At 36.6% G+C, this 23,342-nt stretch overlaps 1 protein-coding gene across 1 annotated transcript in view; it reads left to right on the top strand.

The window, feature by feature from the left end:
- Spock3 (SPARC (osteonectin), cwcv and kazal like domains proteoglycan 3) overlaps positions 1–23,342 on the top strand; it is a gene marked incomplete in the record, with an annotated part of 448,767 nt that overhangs the window by 406,787 nt on the left and 18,638 nt on the right. The window contains 1 exon segment of the mRNA XM_055597901.1: positions 14,455–14,574. Coding sequence (XP_055453876.1) covers positions 14,455–14,574 — 120 coding nt within the window.

The raw sequence follows: 23,342 nt of genomic DNA, 5'->3' as shown, positions 1-23,342 counted from the left end.
AACTCACACCTTAGAATGGATTATTCTTCTAGAAGTGGATTAAAGAAACTGTATATGGGGTATCAAAATGTTCTATTGCAAAAATAAAATGAGATCATTTATTTTTTTCTTTTTCTTTTTATTAATTACAGTTTATTCATTTTGTATCCTCCCTCTAACTCCCTCCCTCCTCCCCTCCCAGTCCCACCTTCCATCTTCCCCACCCGTGTCCCTCTCCCAGTCCACTGATAAGGGAGGTCCTCCTCCCCTTCCCTCTGATGCTAGCCTATCAGGTATCATCAGGAGTGGCTGCATTGTCTTCCTCTGTGGCCTGGTAAGGCTGCTCCCCCTTCAGGAGGAGGAGATCAAAGAGCAGTCCAATCAGTTCCTGTCAGAGACAGTCCCTATACCCATTACTACGAACCTACTTGGATCCTGAACTGTCATAGGCTATCTCTCTGCAGGGGTTCCAGGCTATTTCCATGAGTGGTCTTTGGCTGGAGTATCAGTCTCAGAAAAGACCCCTGTGCCCAGACTTTTTGGATCTGTTGCTGTCCTTGTGGAGCTCCTGGCCTCTCCAGATCTTATTATCTCCCACTTCTTTCATAAGATTCCCTGCACTCTGCCCAAAATTTAGCTATGAGTCTCAGCATCTGCCTCAATACCCTGAAGGGCAGAGCCTTTCAGAGGCCCTCTGTGGTAGGTTCCTCTCCTGTTTTCTGTTTTCTCCCTCCTCGATGTCCATCTTCTTTACCTTTCTGAATGGGATTGAGCATCTTAGCCAGAGTCCTCCTTCCTAATTAACTTCCTACGTGTACAGATATTAGTATGTCTATCCTATATTATATGTCTAATATCCACTTATGAGTGAGTATATGCCCTGTGTGTCTTTCTATTTTTGGGATACATCACTCAGGATGATCTTTTCCAGTTCCCACAATTTTCCTGTAAATTTCATGATTTTCTTGTATTTTATCACTGAGTAATATTCCATTGTGTAGATATAACACAATTTCTGTACTCATTCCTCAACTAAGGGGCATCTGGGCTGTTTCCAGTTTCTGGCTATTACAAATAAAGCTGCTACAAAAACATGGTTGAGCAGATGTACTTGATATATACTTGAGCATCTTTTGGATATATGCCTAGGAGTGGTATAGCTGGAAGGCAAGCGCTTCTTGAGGAAGCGCTATTCCTGATTGTCTTAGAAAGCACCAGATTGATTTCCAAAGTGGTTGTAGAAGTTTGCATTCCCACCAGCAGTGGAGGAGGACACCTGATTTTTTGACAAAGATGCCAAAACCACACAATGGAAAAAAGCCAGCATCTTCAACAAATGGTGCTGGTCTAACTGGATGTCTACATGTAGAAAAATACAAATAAATCATATTTATCACCCTGCACAAAACTAAAGTCTAAGTGGATCAAAGACCTCAATATAAAGCCAGATACACTAAACCTGTTACAATAAAAAGTGGGGAAGAGCCTTGAACTCATTGGCACAAGAAACAACTTCTTGAACAGAACACCAAAAACACTGGCTCTAAGGGCAACAATCAATAAATGAGACCTCATGAAACTGAAAAGCTTCAGTAAAGCAAAGAACACTGTTGTCAAAACAGAACAACTGCCTACAGATTGGGAAAGGAGCTTCACCAACCCTATATCTAACTGAGGGCTAATATCCAGTATATATAAATAACTCAAGAAGTTAAAAAGCAACAAATCAAGTAATCCAATTAAAAAAAATGGGGTACAGAGATGAGATAAAGAGCGAATTCTCAATAGAAGAATATCAAATGGCAGAGGAACACTTAAAGAAATGTTCAAAATCCTTAGTCATCAGGGAAATGCAAATCAAAATGACCCTGAGATTTCACCTTATACCCATCAGAATGGCTAAGATGAATAAAATGAGATTTTTAAAATGTGAAAATTATCCAAACAAACATTTTTCAAAGGCATATGCATAAGTTGGGGTTGGTAAACACACATTGTGATCCTGAGCTATGTAGCAAGTACCAGAGACCATGAAACCATGGCTTTAGGAATCAGAAAGAAAATACAAATTTTCAACAAATACAGAACAGAATGCACTAATCATTAGGGTAATGCAGAAGATCCATGCCACCACAATCCACCATCATCTGTTCATCTAGATAGAATGGCTACAATTAACGACAAAAAATAAAAATAAAAATAAAGAAATCGAATGCTGGTTACCAAAAGGGGACTAGAAGTCTGTGGGAATGTAAATTAGCATAGATAAACGTTAAGTTAAACAGTATGGGGATTTCTCAGTAAGCTAAAAATAGATGTCTATTATATAACGTAATTATCCCACCAGGAGGCACATAAAGAAAATAAAATCAATATAGCAAAGAGATACCTCTTTTCCTGTTTACTGCAGAACCATTCCAAGAATCAACAGATTCCTTCAGTGGGTAGAAGAGGTGATATGTGTGCTCAGTGGAATGTTATTCATCCATAAAAAAGTAAATCCTGCCATTTCTGTCAATATGGACAAAACTGGAGGATATTACATTTGGTAAAATAAGCCAATTATAGACAAAAATATAACACAATCTAATTCATTTGTACCTCATCTTCTTACATAATGAGGTTATAATGCACAGCATTAAATGCGTTCTTCTGTCCTTTACCTTTATTAAAAATTTAAATAAAAGCTATAATTTGGTAGATAATGAACTTCTTTATATAGTAAGTTAAGAGTCGAAGTGTGTGACTTTGTTCAAGGAATGTCATCAGTCCAATGTTTGAGGCAATAATATTGAGAACAAAGATGCTATTAAACACAACTGAGTAAATATATTACAAAGCTGAAGGGAAGATTTTACATGTGTGCACTCACTGTTGGAATGCATTTTATTAAATGAGTGTTGTTAGATTGGGTGTGACATAGATTCTTTGTAACAATTTTAAGAAATGTTTTAAAGTATTTATTATTTTCTAATAATAACAAAGGTAAAGAAAGGGTGAATGGCAAAACAGGTCGCCACCATGCCAATTTTTCTGATTCTAACTGATCTATGAACTTCGTATACATCAGTTCAGGGAAAGGATGATGGCAAGACGCAATAGATATACCAGAGCACCTGGGAAATATTTATATAAGGATAAGTGGTATTTCACTGAGCCATCATTCAGCTTCAGCAAGCGAGATTCATGAATTATAGTGACACTAACATTGTCTTCCCTAAATGAAGAGCTGGATATGACTTTTGTGAAATTCTTGGGTCCTATGCCCCTCTGACTCAAAACTGGCCTATGACATAACCTTGAGAATTGACCTTTTCTGCAGTACTGCAATACTCTTACACACTTTTCCTCATGTGTCATATCTTTCCTCATTCTATTATTTTTCTCCAATTTATCATGTTTCCCTTGTATTTCCTCAGAGAAGATTATGCTGGAAGTTTTATTTGTGGATCTTAAATACGTAAAATATTTTCTTTATATTATTCTCCCCATTGATTTTATGTTAAATGAGTCCCAGAAAGAAGAAGCAATTTTCACATGCCCAAACAAGTATTAGTGAACATTTCTACATTTTTTATTCCTTATATTTAGTATTTGGGCATTTTTTGGTTTTCATTTCTTTTCAGAGGGGTCTATGATCTTTGTCAATAGTAATATTCAGAAATGTTAACATAATATCCACTTTATTGGGTAATGGGGCAGATTGTAAATCTAGGCATTCCCTTCAAGCCCTAGATAACTGTTTAACTATGTTCTGTTACTATAAGTTAAACTCTATAGTGCTTAATATATGTAACATCAGAACATATGTCTTCTTATTAATTACATTACAACATAACACAGTATCATGGTTTAAGTTTTAGAAACTATGGCCAACTCAAGAAGAACTTAATGGTATTTTGTAAGTTTTTGTTTGTTTGTTTAGAATGCTTTGGCTGGGAATTTTCCCTCCTTATTGGTCATTTGTTTCAATTTTTTGTGTATTTGTGGGTTGTCAGTGTGTGTGTTTGCCTCTGCATGTGTATGTGTTTCTACATGTTCTTTGTTGTTTTGTTTGTTTGTTTGTTTGTTCTATTTTGTTTGGTGATTTCAGACCACTTGGCCAACAACCTCTTTAGATTTAAGCCATTCCTAGAACTGTAATTTAAATTTGATAACAAGTGATGTTCAGCAGGGTCTCAATTATCCCAAATGTTTGGAGATTTCATTTAGATTGCCTTCATAAATGCATGTATTTTTGGAAGTTTCTACTATATTAATTTTCCATTCAGACCCACAAATGGACCTTGTTTTTAGTTGTGCCTTGTGATATTTACCCCCATATATTTCCTTCCTCCTTCCTGTTTTGTCTGTCTGTTCCAGTTTATACCCCCAGCAATCTATGACTCTATATTCTATTTTTCCCTCCTAAAGAATCCATCCCTCCCCATAATGTTCCTTACTTTATAACTAGCCTCCATAATCATAAAGATTGTATGTAACCATTCTGATGGGTGTAAGGTGAAATCTCAGGGTTGTTTTGATTTGCATTTCCCTAATGGCTAAAGAGGTTGAGAATTTCTTTAAATGCTTCTCTGCCATTCGATATTCCTCTACAGAAAGTTCTCTGTTTAGCTCTGTTCCCCATTTTTTAATTGGATTTGTATGAAAAAAATTTCAAGTCTCTGAAGAAAGAATTAGAAGAAGATATGAGAAAATGGAAAGATTCCCATGCTCATGACTTGGCAGGATTAACATAGTAAAAATGGCCATCTTACCAAAAGCAATCTACAGATTTAATGCAATCCTCATCAAATTGCCAACATAATTCTTTACAGACCTGGAAAGAAAAATTCTCAACTTTGTATGGAATAACAAGAAACCCAGAATTGCTAAAACAATCCTCTACAATAAAAGATCTTCTGGAGGTATCTCCATCCCTGATCTTAAGCTGTACTATAGAGCAACAGTTATAAAAACTGCATGGTGCTGGCATAGAAACAGAATGGTGGATCAATGGAACTGAACAGAGGACCCAGAAATAAACCCACACACTTATGGACACCTGATTTTTGACAAAGATACCAAAACCATACAATGGAAAAAAGACAGCATCTTCAATAAATGGTGCTGGTCCAACTGGATGTCTACATGTAGACAAATGAAAATAGTCCATATTTATCACCCTGCACAAAACTGAAGTTCAAGTGGATCAAAGACCTCAAAATAAAACCAAACACATTAAATCGGCTAGAAAAAAAAAGTGGGGAATACCCTAGAACTCATTGGCACAGGGGACACCTTCCTGAACAGAACACCAACAGCACAGGCTCTAAGAGCAACAATCAATAAATGGAACCTCATGAAACTCAAGCCTTCCTTTAATCAGATTTCCTTTCAATCTTTCTGTGATTCCCTGACCCTACATGGCAGCTCATAACTGTCTGTAACTCCAGTTCCAGGTGATCTGATAGCCCCACACCCATGCACATGAAATAAAATTAAATGACTTATTAAAAAAATGAACAATCTCCACCAAATGCTACTCCTCTGCTGAGTGGAAGTGAATTTCTAGGGAAATGAATCCTGTTAAAAATTTTATCATTTTATTATATTAAGTCATTTGAATTCCACATTTTCTATTTAGCTTTGAAAGAACCTGGATCACAATCATCAACCACACTGATTTCATTTTTATTTAGGGATTTTCCTCATTCAGATATGAATAGTTTGAAAGCTGAAGTTGGTATTGATAGATTATTTAAAATATATTTTTAGAAATATGAAAGCCAGAGAAAAAGGAGGGTTTTTTTTTGTTTGTTTTGTTTTTGATTTTGTTGTTTTTTTTTTTTTGTTGTTTGTTTGTTTGTTTAGTTTGGTGTTTCTGACCTTAGGTGAGATCTCCTTTATTTGTTGTAAGGAAGCATGTTGTCATGCAATTCTAAGGCTTGATAAGCTGCCTACGGAGGAAAGAATGAGACCCCTTAAAGAAACAGAACGAATTTCTATAGTCCATTAGGAGACCTAGAAAATGTAGTCTTTCAGCAGGAAACTATCATTCATAACTCTGAGAAGATACACCAACACCCCACTCCCCTTTACACACATAAACACACACACCACATACGCATAAGGTAGGATATTATAGCTGCTTTCTTCTGAAGAGGATCTTTGTCTTTGTGAGAGGGGGTAATTCTTAGTCCATCCAAGAGATCCTCTTGTCATGTACTATCGGAGAATCATAATCTGATCATCTGCTTCAATGGATCACATGATTGCCATCCTATCTTTTGAAAGATTCTTGGAAAATAATTATTAGAGGTTGCTAGGCATATGATTTAGTTACAGAGAAAAACTGACAAATTTTCTAAGAAAGTTGAGGATAGGGATGAGCAGAGGTGGGAAATACAGAGTGGGCTAGTATGAGAAAGTGGGCATAGAGTTGATTCATGTGACAGGGACTGGTCCCATTGCCAGGACATTGTACTAAAATGAGCTACTAGAAGTACCAGGGAGTTACAGAGCATCAAAGAAAATAGGAGAAAATAGAAACCTACTGTATCTGGCCTATCATGGAAGGGACGATGGTCTCTTTTAGCCAGTGTTTTTCCACAGCGTCTAAAAGGTTTATTTGCAGATATATCAGGAACAAGTGTAGCCGTTGTAGGGTGAAAGCTACTGGGAAAGACGTCATTGAAAGTTTTGTTTGGATAAATGGTGAATTTCAGTAAGTCAAACATTTAACAGACAGAGCAAGAACATAGGAGTGAGGATAATAAAGAGAGAAGAGGGATCGAGGGGAGGAGCCACAGTGGGAGGGAAACAGAAGGCAGTTTTTTCTGTCCCTCCTGTCTTTAGGCCCCATTTCAAAATGGTTAAGATCTGTTGGTAAGGAAGTAGTATTTTTCCAGCAAGGCACAAATCCCATCCGTAGCAGCAGTCAGAGCTAGTCATTTTTAATTCGGGATACTGCAACAATAAAGGAGTACAGCTGTCCTTGAAAGGTGTTAATCTGATTTGAGCTAATAAGGTAGACAGGGTGCAGAGAAGGCTTCAGTCCACCTATTTTAGCCTCCAAAACAATGTCTAGAATGGCAAGAAGAATAATAAGTGTAATGTCCCAAAGTCTATTAGTCCCCTTTCAGAGGTCACTCATAAATGTTAGTTTTATTTCCTCACATGAGGGGATGAGAAGAGAGCTCTTCTCAAGCTTTTCTAGATCTTTCTGAAGTCTTGCTGGTTGATTCAACTCAGCTACGTTGGCCTAAACCCTTTTCCAAGCTGACTGATACAAACTGGCCCCTCTTGGATTCTGATTGAATTTCTCCTCCTGGCCTCAAACTAATTCTAGCAATATGTTTTAATCTTCTGTCTCCTCATTCTCTTTCTCATTCTATCTTCACTTGTTTATAGGTTGTAATCTCTGCAACCTGTTCTCTATAAAATTGTCCTGGTAATCAAATCTCAGTATAAACTCCCTTTCTCTCTTCCTGTGCTGCTCTTGCATTGCCTCTCTTTCCTATCCTGTTCTCTTGAGAGTTAGGCATATCAAATATCTGACACATTCTGTCAAATCTTTCTCTGATTTGATTTATCACTTTGTCTGCCTCTCAACTAAACATCACTTTGAAACATGCTGCTTCCTTCTGTAAACTATCCTTACCTTCACTGTTTTGGATTTCATGTGCGTACTAAGGGCATGTCTATATTCCAGCCAGATCACACTGTTATCCAGAGCACGTCTGCATCCCAGTCAGATCACAAGATCAAGACAGTCTTTTGATGTGATCCCTTTCCAGAGCAGCCACATTGCTGGATTAAAATTTCAGTGACTTCTTTTAATGGTTTGGGATGTTGATTTTTCAGTGCTCACTTTGAAGTAACATATGCTCAATGAATGGAGCAACAATTAGTGTCTAAAAAAAGTTCCATCCAAGAGGCCAGGAAATAACATAACAGTTGGCAAGAATCAAAAGCTTAGGATTTAATAACTGTATAATTTTGTGGGAAACAATAAGAGACAAAGTTAAATGAGAAAAAAAATATTTGCGTAAAGATTAACCTGAGTTAAATAAAATTGTACATGGTGGTACCAGGTACCAAAGTTCTGTAGAATGATAGGGTAACTGTAATGATGTTTGTAATGTCAGCCTCCTACATAAGAAATTGGCACCTGACGCTTTACAAAAGAAGTCAGTTAAAGTCAGCCTCAAAGAAAAGAATCTGAAGAAAATGTGTCTAAGTGATATTCCTTGCTTCTATATAAGATAAACTTTGTAAAGTTGTTTCAAATATTAATAAAACCAGATATTTTTCAATACCAGAAACAAAGTATTTCAAGTAAAACAAAATATTTGGTTAGAAACAATTTTTTAATTTTTATTTTTTATATTAATTACAGTTTATTTACTTTGTATCCCAATTTGAGGTGGTGAAATTTAAAAAATTGTAACTAATACATTACATAGTGATAGTATTTGAAAATATGAGTAGTACATATTTTGTTAATATCAAAATTTTATATTATATTCCAAGATCATATAGTAAATATTAGGCTGTATCAAGAAACAATTTAATTCTGAGTTGTACTTCCCTAAAAGAAATACTTTTTTTTAATTTAAATGTATTCTCAGAGATAGTGAATCTCTTGTTTTCTCCTCAACAGACACTTCTCTAGAACAATCTAGAAAATTCTAAGTTACCAAGTCAGAGACTACTGTGTCAGGAGTAAATTATTCATTTTACAGAATTTTCCAGAATTAGCACTGTGAAGGGATCTTTTCAAAATCTCTTCCATATTCATTCCATATACCTAACTAATTGATGAATTGAGCAGTCAGTTATGTCAAATCTATTACAAGTAATTTATACGTAACAGGCTGAATTAACAAAAAAGACTAAAACCAACATCTTACTCTTTTTATTTATGAACAGATCTCTGGCATCACATGTTGACAGCAATAGGCATGCTTCTTAACATGTTTATTAACCTTAATATTAGATTGTTGTTTAATTGAGATTGAGACTTAATTGGTAAATCAAGATAACCAAATTTTAATAAGTTTTGGCTCCTGTAATTTCTCTGAAAACATGCAAAGGCATCATTGCCAACACCTATATACTCTTTGTAGGCTTCAAGGTAAGAGTGCAGGCACTGGCCTTCCATCTGGGTAGAGAGTAGATTGTATTGTCAAAGCACCACATGTGAGCTCAGGTTGGATAGGATTTCCTTTATCGAAGTCATCTCCTCCTGAAGACTCTCGCATCTACCGTTCATCAGGGAACATGGATGGTTGAGGCATAGACCCAGAAATCAGTTTTTGCTAAAAGAAAGAACTGAATGCCAGGGTAAAAGAATGACCAATTGAACTAGCATGCAGGTACCATACAGGGTGGTAAGCTTAGATACAAGGTATCCTTGTTGACAATATTTCCATATATTAGTTCAGAAGACACTAAGGACAGAATAGTCACAATTTTCTACTCTGCAGTTTGAGACATTTGGGATGTAAGTATAGACTCTGAGATCTGGCACCATGCATGATAATCCATTACACTGTCACATGATATTAATTCATTTTTACATAAGAAGGATGTTTTCTTTATGGTTTGGACTAAATGGTCAAAGCTGGCCAGGCTTATGCAGTAGGAGCAGAAACAGCAGACTTCTGGCATGTCATGTTCTTGCATCTTTGCAAGAGTGAATCTTTGTCTTGCAATGAGACCAGCATACAATTTATTCTGGTGGGATGGTGTTACATCCAAAGATACTGCTTGAGCATAGGAGGGTTCATACCATGCAAGTGTATTGTGATTTACCCATTGTACTAAAGTATTTGATCTTTTTAAACATTTATTTATTACAGTTTATACACTTTGTTTCCCCCCTGTAGCTCCTTTCCTCTTCCTCTCCTAATCCCATCCTTCCTCCCTCTTCCCTATCTGTGCCCTTCCCCAAGTCCATTGATAAGGAAGGTCCTCCTTCCCTTCCCCCTGATCCTAGTCTACCAGGTCTCATCAGGAGTGGCTGCATTGTCTTCCTGGTAAGGCTGGTAAGGCTGTTCCCCCCTCAGGGGGAGGTGATCAAAGAGCAGGTCAATCAGTTCCTGTCAGAGACAGTCCCTGTCCCCATTACAATGGAACCTACTTGGACACTGAACTGCCATGGGCTACCTCCGTGCAGGGGTTCCAGACCATCTCCATGAGTGGTCCTTGGCTGGAGTATCAGTCTCAGAAAAGACCCCTGTGCCCAGACTTTTTGGTTCTGGAGCCCCTGTCCTCTCCAGATCTTACTATTTCCCACTTCTTTCATAAGATACCCTGCACTCTGCCCAGAGTTTGTCCATGAATCTCAGCATCTGCTTCGATATCTTGCAGCATAGAGCCTTTCAGAGGCCCTCTGTGGTAGGCTCCTATCCTGTTCCCTGTTTTCTCCTTCGATGTCCATCCTCTTTGCCTTTCTGCATGGGGATTGAGCATCTTAGTCAATATTTTATAATCATTTTATAATCTGTCTGATTTGGAATATTATTTTGTATTGAACATGCTTTAAAGTTATTTAGACTTGTTTTTCTTTATTTGCTTTAGGCTTAATTTTAAAAACATATAAAGAATACTATGATGGGGAAATAACAGAAGACTTTATGATATGATGTGAGATAAAAATTGCTCTAATAGCTCAAAGCTTGTCTCTGCAGATCTCATTTTTACTTTTGATGACTGATCATTAATGTGTATATCTTTATTATCCTTAACAGTTTACAATTAGTAGTAACTATTTTATAATATTGGGGTTTTATAATTTTATGCCTTTTAAATTTGAGCCTTAAAAAATATAATTCTCAAACTAAAGATCCTTTGGTATCAAAATAATGTTTAAGCTGTAAATATAATCTATGAAGAGATAGGTCTTTTAGTGTACTTTTACAAAATCCCAGCTTTTTATGTCACCCAGTTTCTTCAAATAACCAAAGCTTAACAAAACAAGAATATTGCTGTCTTTATATAACTCAGTTTCATCAAATGGCTAAACCTTAATAAAATTACCAAAAATATAAGTTTTTTTCATGAACCTGTTGTAAAACAAATCATCTTAGAAGCCCTGTGTTGCTTTCTTCATCTAAAGTAGGCAAGTCAGTGATAAATAGAATACTACATGATCACCTTAACCATAAATAAAGTGGCAATAAAGTCACACAGCCTGCCTCTATCCTTATGAGGACAAGATCCAAGATGGCAGCAAGCCACAGGGCTGCTAAGTCATCAGCCAAGATGAAGCAAGCTATATGATCCTCCAAGGTCAGCCCATCAGGCACATACCCTTTCCCTAAACAAGAGTTGAATTCAAGTTACATACATGTTATGCAATAGCAAATTAAGATTATCATACATGGACTTTTAACTATTAACTTTTTGCTTTAAAGATTTTAAGCTAACATTTTGGCTTGAATTTTTACAGCCCTTTTTAAAAATTTATTTAATTTTTTATTAATTACTGTTTATTCACTTTGTTTTTATTTTATTTTTTATTTTTATTATTAGTTACATTTTGTTAACTCTGTATCCCAACTGTATCCCACTCCCTCATTCCCTCCTAACCCCACCCTTCCTTCTTCATCTCTTCCCTGCCCCTTTCCAAGTCTGCTGATAGGGGAGGACCTCCTCCCCTTTCATCTGACCTTGTTTTATCAGGTATCTTCAGGACTGGCTTCGAAGTCCGTCTATGTGGCCTAACAGGGCTGCTCCTCCCTTGGGAGATGGGGAGGTCAAAGAGCCTGCTGTTGAGTTCATGTCAGTTCATCTCCCTGTTCCCCTTGCTATGGTAACCTAATTGGTTACTGAGCTATCAAGGGCTACATCCAAGCAGAGTTTCTAGGTTATATACATACATGGTCCTTGGTTGGAGTATCAGTCTCAGAAAAGACCCCTGTGCCAAGATATATTTGGTCCTTGTGGAGCTCCTATCCTTTCCACGTCATACTAACTCCTCCTTCTTTCATATGATTCCCTGCACTCTGCCCAAGGTTTGGTTATGAGTCTTAGTATCTGCTTTGATACACTGCTAGGTAAGAGTCTTTGTGAGGCCTTCTGTGGTAGGCTCCTGTCTTGTTACTTGTTTTCTCCTATGTCCAATGCCCATCCCATTTGTCTTTCTAAGTGAGGATTGATCATCTTACCCTGGGTCCTCTTTGTTGTTTATCTTCTTTAGGTGTAGAGATTTCATTATGTTTATCATTTCTTATAGGTATATATAAGTGAGTATATACCATGTGTGTCTTTCTCCTTCTAGGATACCTCACTCAGAATGATCTTTTCTAGTTCCTACCATTTGCCAGCAAATTTCATGATTTACTTGTTTTTAGCTGCAGAGTAGTACTCCATTGTGTAAATGTACCACAGTTTCTGTATCCATTCCTCAACTGAAGGACATCTGGGTTATTTCCAGGTTCTGGCTATTACAAATAAAGCTGCTACTAACATGGTTGAGCAAATTTCCTTGTTGTTTGCTGCCTTTTAAAACTACACTTATAGATTTGAGATAACATTTTAGAGATATTAAAGCAGGAAATGTCCTGAGAGTTAAACATCTGGGATTATACACTGTCATTTCTATAGATAGAAAACAAAGAAAACAAAACAAACAAACAAACAAACAAAAACACCAAAAAAAAACAAGGAAAAGAGGTGGGGTACTTAGAGTTAAAGGAATCCAAGAAAAAGGTATGAGATAAATAACAGTAATCCCTATTTGGAATAATTTACTTTTTAGCTATTTTAAGCACATAGTACTTAAAAGCACCTTTTGTTTTTCTTCTTCTTCTTCCAGTCACAGAGTTAGGTGGCCAGCCTGACCCAGGACAGAGATATAGGACAGAGATATTGGACAGAGACATGCTTAGCTTGGAGCAGACTGGCCAAATTATAACTTCAGAGGCTGGATATTCAGAAGAATAGATCATGAAAAATCTTTCAATATTATCTAGACCCCAATGACATTTGAGTCTGTATTAAAACTGAAACCAGAAATCTACATAGCCATAATCAGGTTGTGTGTCTGCCACAGAAAGCACACGATCTGAAATGCTTTCACCTCTTAGCTGCAAAAGATGCAAGCAGGACTTTGCAGGTCTGGAGAGAGGTAGAAAGATAAGTAGGCAAAATGACAAGGCAAATAAAGCATAAAGCAAAAAGACTTTTATGCTCTCTCACTTAGGAATAATCGTAAAGATACAATTTTGGAGACCCAGCTGATATAGCAGGCATTGTGGTACTGGACATGGTTCTAAGCCAGAACTTTTAGGTACCATTAAAGCGAACTTCCGGTTTTATGGGGGTAGGGTCCTCAGACTAAACTACCATTCTGTCTTATGGAGTTATTTAAATCTGTTTAGATGTGGGGTTCTCTGTGGTTTGCAACCCTTCTGGGCAATGGGGAGGGTCTAACAACCCTTTTACAGTGGTCATATATAAGATATCAGTTGTATCACATTACAACTCATAACAGCAGGAAAATTACAGTTATTAACAATGGAATAATTCTATGGTTGGGGTGATCACTACAAGAAGAACTGTATCAAAAGTCTGCAGCATCAAAAAGGTTGAGAAATACTGTTTTACATATTTAAATTGAACATTACACACTTTGAGTTAGCAGTTAGGCCATTTCAATTGTGAAACTCTAGTGAACTGCAGACCTATGACTTTCAAGTGAAAGGGTCTTAGAGTTTTCTGTAAAGCTCTTGGATTCTTAGACGATCTTCGTTGAAATGACAGACACAGCAGTTAATAAAGGATTGTCCCTAACCTAATAGAATAATTCCAGGGCAAAGGAGCTGCAGGGCCTTGGGAAGATTCTGAGAGCTTTCATCTGAATATGTATAAAGTCGCCAGTTCCTTTGACTGAAGGGTCTTGCACAAGAAAGCTGCAGTGAGCGCCTGCCTCTAACTGAAGTGTCTCTGAATTAGGCCCAAAGAATCACCTTGTTCCAGTCATTTGCTCTTGCATGAGTGTGAATGTAGCAAGGCCTCCCACCTCAGTCAGACTCTCAGGGTCAGAAGGGAAAGTGAAGAAAAGGTCAGAGAGAGAAAGGGAAAATAAAAAGCTTCAAATGGTGACCCCACAGGTCCATTGGGTCCTAGAGTAACAAGTTTGTGCTGTCTACTGGACACAAAGGTCCTTCATCCTTTCCAGGTTTCAGCACCATATGTTAGATGAAGTAAAAAGTAGTTGCGAACAGACAGAAGGTGGAAAGAAAGGGAGGCCTGGTCTGACGGTAGGAGGGACCACGTATCTTCACAGAGAGGGAGCCTTTTGTCACCCAAATGTATGGATAGAAAGAATACTAGGGAGGAAGCTGAAATATTGCTCTTTATGGGGCAGAAACAACTCTGTAGTCTCCAAGGTAAAGTTTGAAGTGTAGCCTTTCAAGAGAAAACTATCAGGTCTCCCACTAAAATTTTATTGTTATTAAACACGTACGTTATTTCTGTTTTTAGCCTGCAGTGACCTGGAATTCAGAGAGGTGGCGAACAGACTGAGAGACTGGTTCAAGGCCCTTCACGAGGGTGGGAGCCAAAACAAGAAGACAAAAGCACCGCTGAGGCCCGAAAGAAGCCGTAAGATGTTAAAATTGGATAAAGCTATTATCTTGAAGATGGTGACCTATAGCCGGTGATCTTCTCAGGATGAACACACTTGCCACATTTATCCTTTACCTTAATGCGTTCATGGACCCAGGGGTTACATAGCAGGATACTATTTAAAAATTAAGAAAGACAGAACAAAAGAGAGGAGGAATTCCAAAGCTCTCTGTATAGGAAGATATAGACATAAAGGTTTTGTAATAACTACTTAGAGATCATAAGAAGACTCATTTAAATGGATGGCATGTTGACTTTGGTCCTGTATAAAGTGGTTATATTAGTTTCTTAAAAGTCAGTTTCATGTAGAGTGCTTGGATAACATGGGTTTAACCTTTGCAGGAGTCATTAATCTCACCAGTTGAGAATAAGACCACTACCCCATTTTTTGAGCCCAGTTACAGAAAGCTTTAATTAAATACTGACCATGATGATGGACTTTATCCAGTTCCATTCTGTGGTTCCCAGAAAATGGTGATAAGTCACATGAAAACCATTTTGGACAAGGTTATAAAGGCAACCCCATAAGGCTGCAGTGTTTTCCTTCAGGCCCAGTCAGGGGCGATCATGCACCTTGAAGTATTTCCTGCCTAAGCACCTCCCACCCACATGAGACCAAGCACATCTTGGGCAGTTGGGTCAAACAAGCTTGATTAGCAGGGAATATCTACGCTCAGACAAGGAACTCAAAGGTTAGAGGCATTTTCACTTTATGGCTCTTTTAGGTTCATTAATTAAAACCTAAAACATAAATTTGGCTTTCATATACAAAAAACAAACAAACAAAAATATGAAAATTGCTAAATAAAAAAGAGGTATTGTTATGAACAATTTTATATTATATTTGTATGAAATTCATTTTCATTTAATGAACGCAGAAATTATACTGAAACATGACTGAATATTTCAAAGATCAGAAAACTTTTTTTTTTCCTAAGAGGCAAGAAAAAAAAATGGAAGAGGTAAGTTCTGTAGCATATCTGGCAAGAATTATCTGGCATGTGACCCTCAGTGTTTATCATAATGAATATGATTATCAGTTCTACTTAGACCTCTCACGATGCATTTTCTGTCAAAATGATAGCACCATTACACAACTGTCTGCGATATTCACATTTTTCTAATATCTTTCTATTTTTCCTCCAGGTAAGTTATTTTTTCACAGTCCCAAACCTACGTATTTATGAATTTTACTTTCTAGGATGATTTAATAAATGTGAAAATTAAAGTCCCCATAGAAATAACTTTTCACTGGGCAAACATGCATACAATTCTTATGAATTATAGAAACAAATTACAGTATTTACCAATACCACAGGAGCGTTTCTGGTATGTGTCTTTTAGTCAATTTTAGAGCTTGGGCAGTTTAAGTGGTTTTCTGTCTTTCAGTTGAGTTTATTTCATAGTAGAAACAACTAAATACATCTATTCTCCATCTTGAATAAAATATGTTAGTTGGGAAAGGCCTTTCCAGAACATTGCAAATTGAGTTTTTACTAATATGCATATATCCATAGCCATATTCTAAGTACATACTCTTGAATAGAGTATGTACTTTCTTTTCAGTCTTTTTCATTCAAGAAATACCATGAAACACTGTCACCATGGTTATTGAATTACAGGAAGTTCCTCTAGAGTTGAGGATCTTTGCCAAATGAAGGGGAGAAATGTGAGTGTATAGAGAATTACTTAAGAAGTTAACAGAGAGTGCATTTGCAAAGGATGTTTCCTTCCTTAACCAAAAGCCAAGCTGTCCAATGAAACCTCAGGTTTCTTCATCACTGAGTCTTTACACCCCCCTTGATGAATCATTCCCAAAGTGCACTATCTTTCATTTTTAAACCAATTCTGAAGCAGCAGGTTTGTGTCTCCTGTTTGTTGATCTTACTTTTTGAACTACATCTCCCATTTTCTCTTTCCAGTATGCTGAAATAAGAGCATGAGGCAACAAGCCAAGCCCTAGCCCATTTCCTTTTTTTTTTTTTTTTTTAAAAAAAAAAAGCTTAAAAAAAACAACAACTTGTTTTTTGGAGTATGAATCCATTTAAACATTGTACTACAGTACTACACTTTCAGTTACAATACTAAAAATATTTAGAATTTTAAAACACAAAAATTTGTTTTGATGTTGATATTTTAATATGACAGTGAGCAAAATTCATGCATTATATGACATTATGACATTAACATAAAATCATGAAAAAATATTCTGGAATGTTCTATGACTTTTTATGTATTTTACACAGAAAATTATGAAGAAAAGTAATTTATAATTTCTTTTGAACAGAAGAAAAATTATCTCAAGAAAATTTTGTCATTTCAATGGAGAGAAAAATTCAATCTTAGCTTGGCAGCATGATAACATTTCATTCTGTTTTTAAAAATATATTATGTATAAATCCTTAAATACTAAATGTCCTTGTCAAGGAAGAAGACTTTGTTAATCTTTTCTGACTCTGTGTATTTTAACTTTACCTCACACATTTTGGAGTAGTATGTGATTTTAATATTAGGAAAAATGACTTCTTTAGCAAAACATTGTCTTACAATCCTTATATATCAATATTTTTCTGGAAGAGTCATACTTACATAAAATTTTAATTTTGCTACATTTTTATTTTATAGAGAGACATATGAGGCGGATAATTATAAAGTATTAGCCACCAGCAATTTCAATAGATTTTGTGACTATACATTTTATACTTTTTATAGCCATATGTTTCTTTGTAGTAAGTCTCTTTAATGTGTTGAAATAAACATATAATTCACAGTGCCAAGTACGCACATTCCTCTAGGCCATTAAAAGAGGTAAAATTCATACATTTAAATGCATGCTTTTGTATTTCATCAATTAAAAAAATAGCTGATATTTGGCTAGCTAGCATAGGAATATCATTTCAACTTAATGAGGATCTTAGAAATTATTTGATGATAACTTAATAAATCATAGCTATTGTTGGAATAAATCGTATCATTCATTTGAATAACAATTATATATTTATACACTAATTTTGGTGAATTTGATCAGTATTTTAAAGTATTCTTTAAAAATACTCTCAAATCAGCTACAATATATGCTTAACACTGTGTGCGTCTCATTCTAAACCTATCCCTGTTTGTTTGTTTATATGTTGGGTTTTTGGTTTTGTTTTTGTTTTTTTTTTGGTTGTTTGGGTGTTCGGTTTTTCCAAAACAGGGTTTCTCTGTGTACCCTTGATTGTCCTGGACTTGCTTTATAGACAAGGCTGGCCTTGAACTCTGCCTCCCCTAGTGCTGGGATTACAGGCATGAACCATTGTGCCTGGCTCCTATACCTGTTTTTAATTAAATAACTTTAAACTAGTCTCTTCTACCAAGACTGACTTCAATTATAGAAACTAAATTTATAAAACTTTTCAGTTATAATTCATATGAAAAATTGAAAGTAATAATGTTATTATTCATTTTGAAAAATGAAAAAAATATATTTATATATAATAATAATTTACATATTATATAAACTAGATGAAATTGAAAGTTGTAATTTACTTATTTACAACAAAGATTGTTTTAAGAGATTTTATCTAATTTTCTAATATGATCACATTGAAACCCACTGACATGGCTAAAACATATGTGAAAACATTTTACTATCAAAGCTGGGAGAGAAATCACTGTACAAACCTACCTTTATATGTTGATAGATTCCAATATGTATTTGTCTGAGGAAATCATGAATGTGGCTTAAAGTTAACCTTGGCAGAAAAGCATGCTGCATTTGTGAGAAACAGAACACTTTCCATATGAAAGAGCCAATCTTACATTCAATGAAATGTGACATAGAGCACAGTGTAAAAGGAAGGGTGGTTTCTCTCCTTTAATTTGTGTTAAATCTGTTGCCGTAAATTGATTTCTATGACATTATTTTTGGTATTGCTGTTTGGTTAATACTGGTATATATTATTAGGCAGGAATTAAAATTACAAACTAAAGAAATACATTCTATTCTTTCCAATAAAAGTCTCTATTTGTTTCTATTAGGTGTGTCTATAATATCTTGTTAATATTAAACATCTTAACATATATTGTGGGGCAACTGTTCAAGAAGTAGCTGAACTGCATAGCTTATTGCCTAAACAAGTATTTGTCTTATTATTTATAATTTTTCTTTCAGAGACATCTTTTTCTTAGCTAAACACTGTTCAAGTTTCACTCTGTCAAAGCATCTGGGTATATTCTGGTCCTGTTTTGAAAATTAGAATGGTTAGAATTAAAAACTAATGTGCTCCGATTTTCAATGGAGGCAATGTCAACATTGCACAGCAACCGGGCCGTGGCATGGTTACTGCCCTCAACTCTTAAATTTAGGAAGAAGGAGGGACGACACCTATTGAAAATGTACAAATGTAAGAGATCATGAGCAACTTTAAAATCACAGACAAGATGGGTACAGAAAAATCAGTTGTACTTGCTAAAGAGATCAGGGCCACTGAAAATAAAACTGTTTTTCAGTGTTTCCATGTGGTTTCTCAGTGGCTCCATGAGAAAGGTAACCTAGAGTAAAACCCATCAAAGACTCCAACTGGTGAAAAGGCACATTGATTTTAGAGAGCCTGGTTTGAGAATTTTGCTGAACAAGTGTTCTTTTTGAGAATGATCACACAGGAAAAAGATTTTAGAGGGTTAGTTTCCTAGTTGCTCAGACCACTAGAGTTGTAATGCGAGGGAATCAGACTACATATTGAGCTGTTAAGAAAACTTGAATATCTTATCTACATGATGCTCACTGTTGCAGATATATAACTTTTAAGAGTTATGAGATTTGTGCATCAGTCTCTGCAAGACCCCTGGGCTCATATTTTTTACTTTGTTGGTCTCCTTGTAGGACTCCTGTCCCCTCCATGTCCTTCTACTCCCTTCCCCTCTTCTTCTTCCATAAGACTCCCTGTCCTCTGCTCAAAGTTTGGCTGTATCAGCCTCTGTTTCAATCCCCTGTTGGGTGGAGCCTTTCAGAGGACCCACTATAGTAGGTTTCCATCCTATTTTCTCCCATCTACGCCTTCTGGTGTTTATCCTGTTTTCCATTCTGAATGAAATTTATGCATCCTCTCTAGAGTCCTCCTTAGTGTTTAGCTTCTTTAGGTCTGTAGATTTTAGTATGGCTATCCTATGTCATATGGTTAACATCTGCTTATAAGTGAGTGTATACCATGCCTGTCTTTCTGTTTCTGGGTTACCTCACTCAGAATGATCTTTACACAGAGAGGACATACACTCCCTGCTCAGATGTAGCCGACTGGCATCTCAGTTTCCATGTGGGTCACAGAGTAAAGGGAGCAGTGGCTGCCTCTATCATGAACTCCTTGCCTGCTCTTTGATCACTTGCACCTGGTGATATGGTGTTGCTAGGACACAGAGGAAGAGGATCCAGGCAGTCCTGATGAGACTTGATAAGCTATGGGCAGATGGCAGAGGAGGAGAAATCCCTCTTTAGGTGGACTAGGAGAAGGGGATGGGGGAAAGTTGGGGGGGTGGGACTAGGAGAAGTTGAGGGAGGGAGTGTCAATTGGGATATATAATGAATAAATTGTGAAAAAAATAAATTAAAAAAAAATCAGGAGCTAGTTTAGCCATGCACTGATTATCCAGAAAGCTGAAGCCAGAAACTTACCTACAAGGTCTTTAGAAGGAGTTCTGAGAGGGCATTTTAGGGACGTGACAACTATGGTTCATTAAAGAGAGCAAAATGTTGGAATTCCCAGTGCCGAGGAAACAGTTGGTGAGGGAGCAGGGCCAGAGAGATGCTATGTATGTTTCAAGTAGCAGTGGTGGAGCCCAATGTGAAGCCATCATGAGCCCATGTGAAGCTGTCATAAACGCAATGCAAAACCATCACATTTCCCAGATGCAAATATGAGGCTGCAGGGTTTGACATTTTCCTGCTGGGTTTTAGTCTTGCATCCATCTAGTCTTTCTTTGCTCTCTTCCTGTTAGAATGTTCCAATGTACTTCCAGCTATATTCCATTGTATGTTAAATACAACTATACATATATTGACTCATAGTTAAGAGCTAGCCTTGAGACAAGAGATTGACTTCAAGCTATGAACTATTTAACAGTCTTGAGACTGATAATACATATGTAAACTTTTTTAATTATTTTTTATTTTTATCAATTATACTTTATTAACTTTGTATCCCCCATATAACTCCCTCCTCCCCTCCCAAGCCCGCCCTCCCTCCCTCTTCCCCAACTGTACCTCTTCCGCAGTCCACTGATAAGGGAGGTCCTTCTCCCCTTCCCTCTGATCCTAGTCTATCAGGTCTCATCAGGAATGGCTGCATTATCTTCCTCTGTGGCCTGGTAAGGCTATTCCCGCCTCAGGAGGAGGTGATCAAAGAGGAGCCCAATCAGTTCCTGTCAGAGACAGTCCCTGTCCCCATTACTATGGAACCCACTTGGATAATGAACTGCCACGGGCTACCTCTGTGCAGAGGTTCCAAGCCATCTCCATGAGTGGTGCTTGGCTGGAGTAACAGTCTCAGAAAAGGTCCCTGTGCCCAGACTTCTTGGATCTGTTGCTCTCCTTGTGGACCTCCTGTCCTCTCCAGATCTTACTATTTCCCACTTCTTTCATAAGAATTCCTGTGCTCTGCTCAAAGTTTGGCTATGAGACTCAGCATCTGCCTCAATATCCTGCAGGGTAGAGCCTTTCAGAGGCCCTCTGTGGTAGGCTCCTGTCTTGTTCCCTGTTTTCTCCCTCCTCTGATGTCCATCCTCTTTGCCTTTATGAATGGAGATTGAGCATCATAGCCAGAGTCCTCCTTCTTGATTAGCTTCCTTAGGTGTACAGATTTTAGTATGTTTATCCTATATTATATAGCCAGAAGCTGGAAACAGCCCAGATGCCTCTCAACTGAGGAATGGATACAGAAATTATGCTACATCTACACAATGGAATATTACTCAGTGATAAAAACAAAACAAAACAAAACAAACAAACAAACAAACAAAAAAACAAGGAAATCATGAAATTTGAAGGTAAATGGTGGGAACCGGAAAAGATCATCCTGAGTGAGGTATCCCAGAAGCAGAGAGACACATAGAGTATATACTCACTAATAAATGGATATATAGGTTTTTTAACAGATTAATTTCATCATTTGAACATCCATCTCTGGCGACATTTTCAAAGAAACTTACCTAAGCAGAAAGCCCCAGCACGGGTGTGAGTAACACCATCCCATTGACTATGGCTCTGAACAGAATTTTAAAAGGAAAGGTAGAGGACCCGAGTATCTGCTCTTTCTCATCAATTCTTTATTGTGACCACAATGTGAACAATTTATTTTCCTGCCATCAGAGTTAGAAGTACTTTTGGCTTGCACCCCTACTATGATGGACCATACCCACAATCTATAAGCTAAAATACGTCCCCTCCAACTCATGTTGTTTGTATCAGATGCTTTGATACAGTGATGAGAAAAATCACTAACACAATCAAAAAAATGGTATCCAGTAGCAGGAGCACATAACTATCACAAGCAGAACTAAAATAAAATCATGTCCTGAGCCTTAAGTGTGAGGATGCTTGATTCCTTTCTAATGTGACGACATGTTGAACATGAAATGTGGTTGCATGAAGAATGGAGAGGTTGCTTGTATGATTTCTTGACTCACGCATCATCAATCAACATGGCTGAATGCTAAACATGAGTGTCACATCTTATTTTATGATATAACTGTAAACCAAGTAATAATAGTAGACTTTTTCAAGGCAATACTAATCTGATATTTTGTTGACCAAATCTTATCAAAGCATTTAGATAAGGGTTAGAAGCCAATGTAGAAAGAAAAAACCTTGTTTGAATCTTTACTATTATAAATATTTAACAGTATATTGCTTTAAATCAACAAAATGTCAAAGCTTTTTAAAGAAATGGAGCAAACTGATAAAGTTTTAAGTGATCTTTATTATAATTTTATTATGAGAAAGGCTTTATGAATATATATTGCTTTAATATATCTTAATACAGTCACTGAAAATTAATAATCATAGAAGGACAATCAGATGCTAAAAACATTTTCATGGACTTTATGACAGTCATATGAAGGAAACAGAGTTTCAATTTTATTGTGTCATTTTTACCAGGATAATATTAGCTTTAAGGTCTTTGTAACATGTGTGTTTGATTTATAGGCCAAGATTTGCTTTTTTTCTTTACATTAAAAAAAAAAAAACAATAACAGTAGAATTGTGCTGGAAATCTTTTAAAATAGGCTCTAAATAGAGCTTCTTCAGAACTATGAAAAGAATATAGCATTAATTTTCCTTTTATAAATGTGGAATGCAGGTAGAAATGATCATCATATGCCAACTCCTCAGATGCACAATCTAACTCTGAATCCAGTGATGTTTTACATTGCTTCTTCCACACCAAATGTTCTTCACAGTGAGAGAAAATGATGGAATTACTTCAACCCCCAGGGTATAGGAAGGCACTCTAATTTCTCACCAAGATATTGCTCACTTTGTGTCATGCTGTCCTCACATTGAGAGGATGATTGAATTTGGCATCAGATGGATTAAAAATAATACCCCATTTTAATGAAATAGGAGCCTTCTAGGTATAACAGGGAACTTCATCTATTGAAAACAAAGATCTAAAGCCAGAAGATAAATTTTCTTTCCTCATTTCAAGTAATAAAATAAAACAACCAAATCATTGCTTATTTTGGTGTTTCTAATTATTAAGACATCTGGC

The sequence above is a fragment of the Psammomys obesus genome, unplaced genomic scaffold (genome assembly GCF_907164565.1).
Source record: "Psammomys obesus unplaced genomic scaffold, mPsaObe1.curated_primary_1811, whole genome shotgun sequence".
Lineage (NCBI taxonomy): Eukaryota > Metazoa > Chordata > Mammalia > Rodentia > Muridae > Psammomys > Psammomys obesus.
The sequence above is the reverse complement of the archived record's forward strand: the minus strand, read 5'-3'. Positions and strand labels throughout refer to the sequence as shown.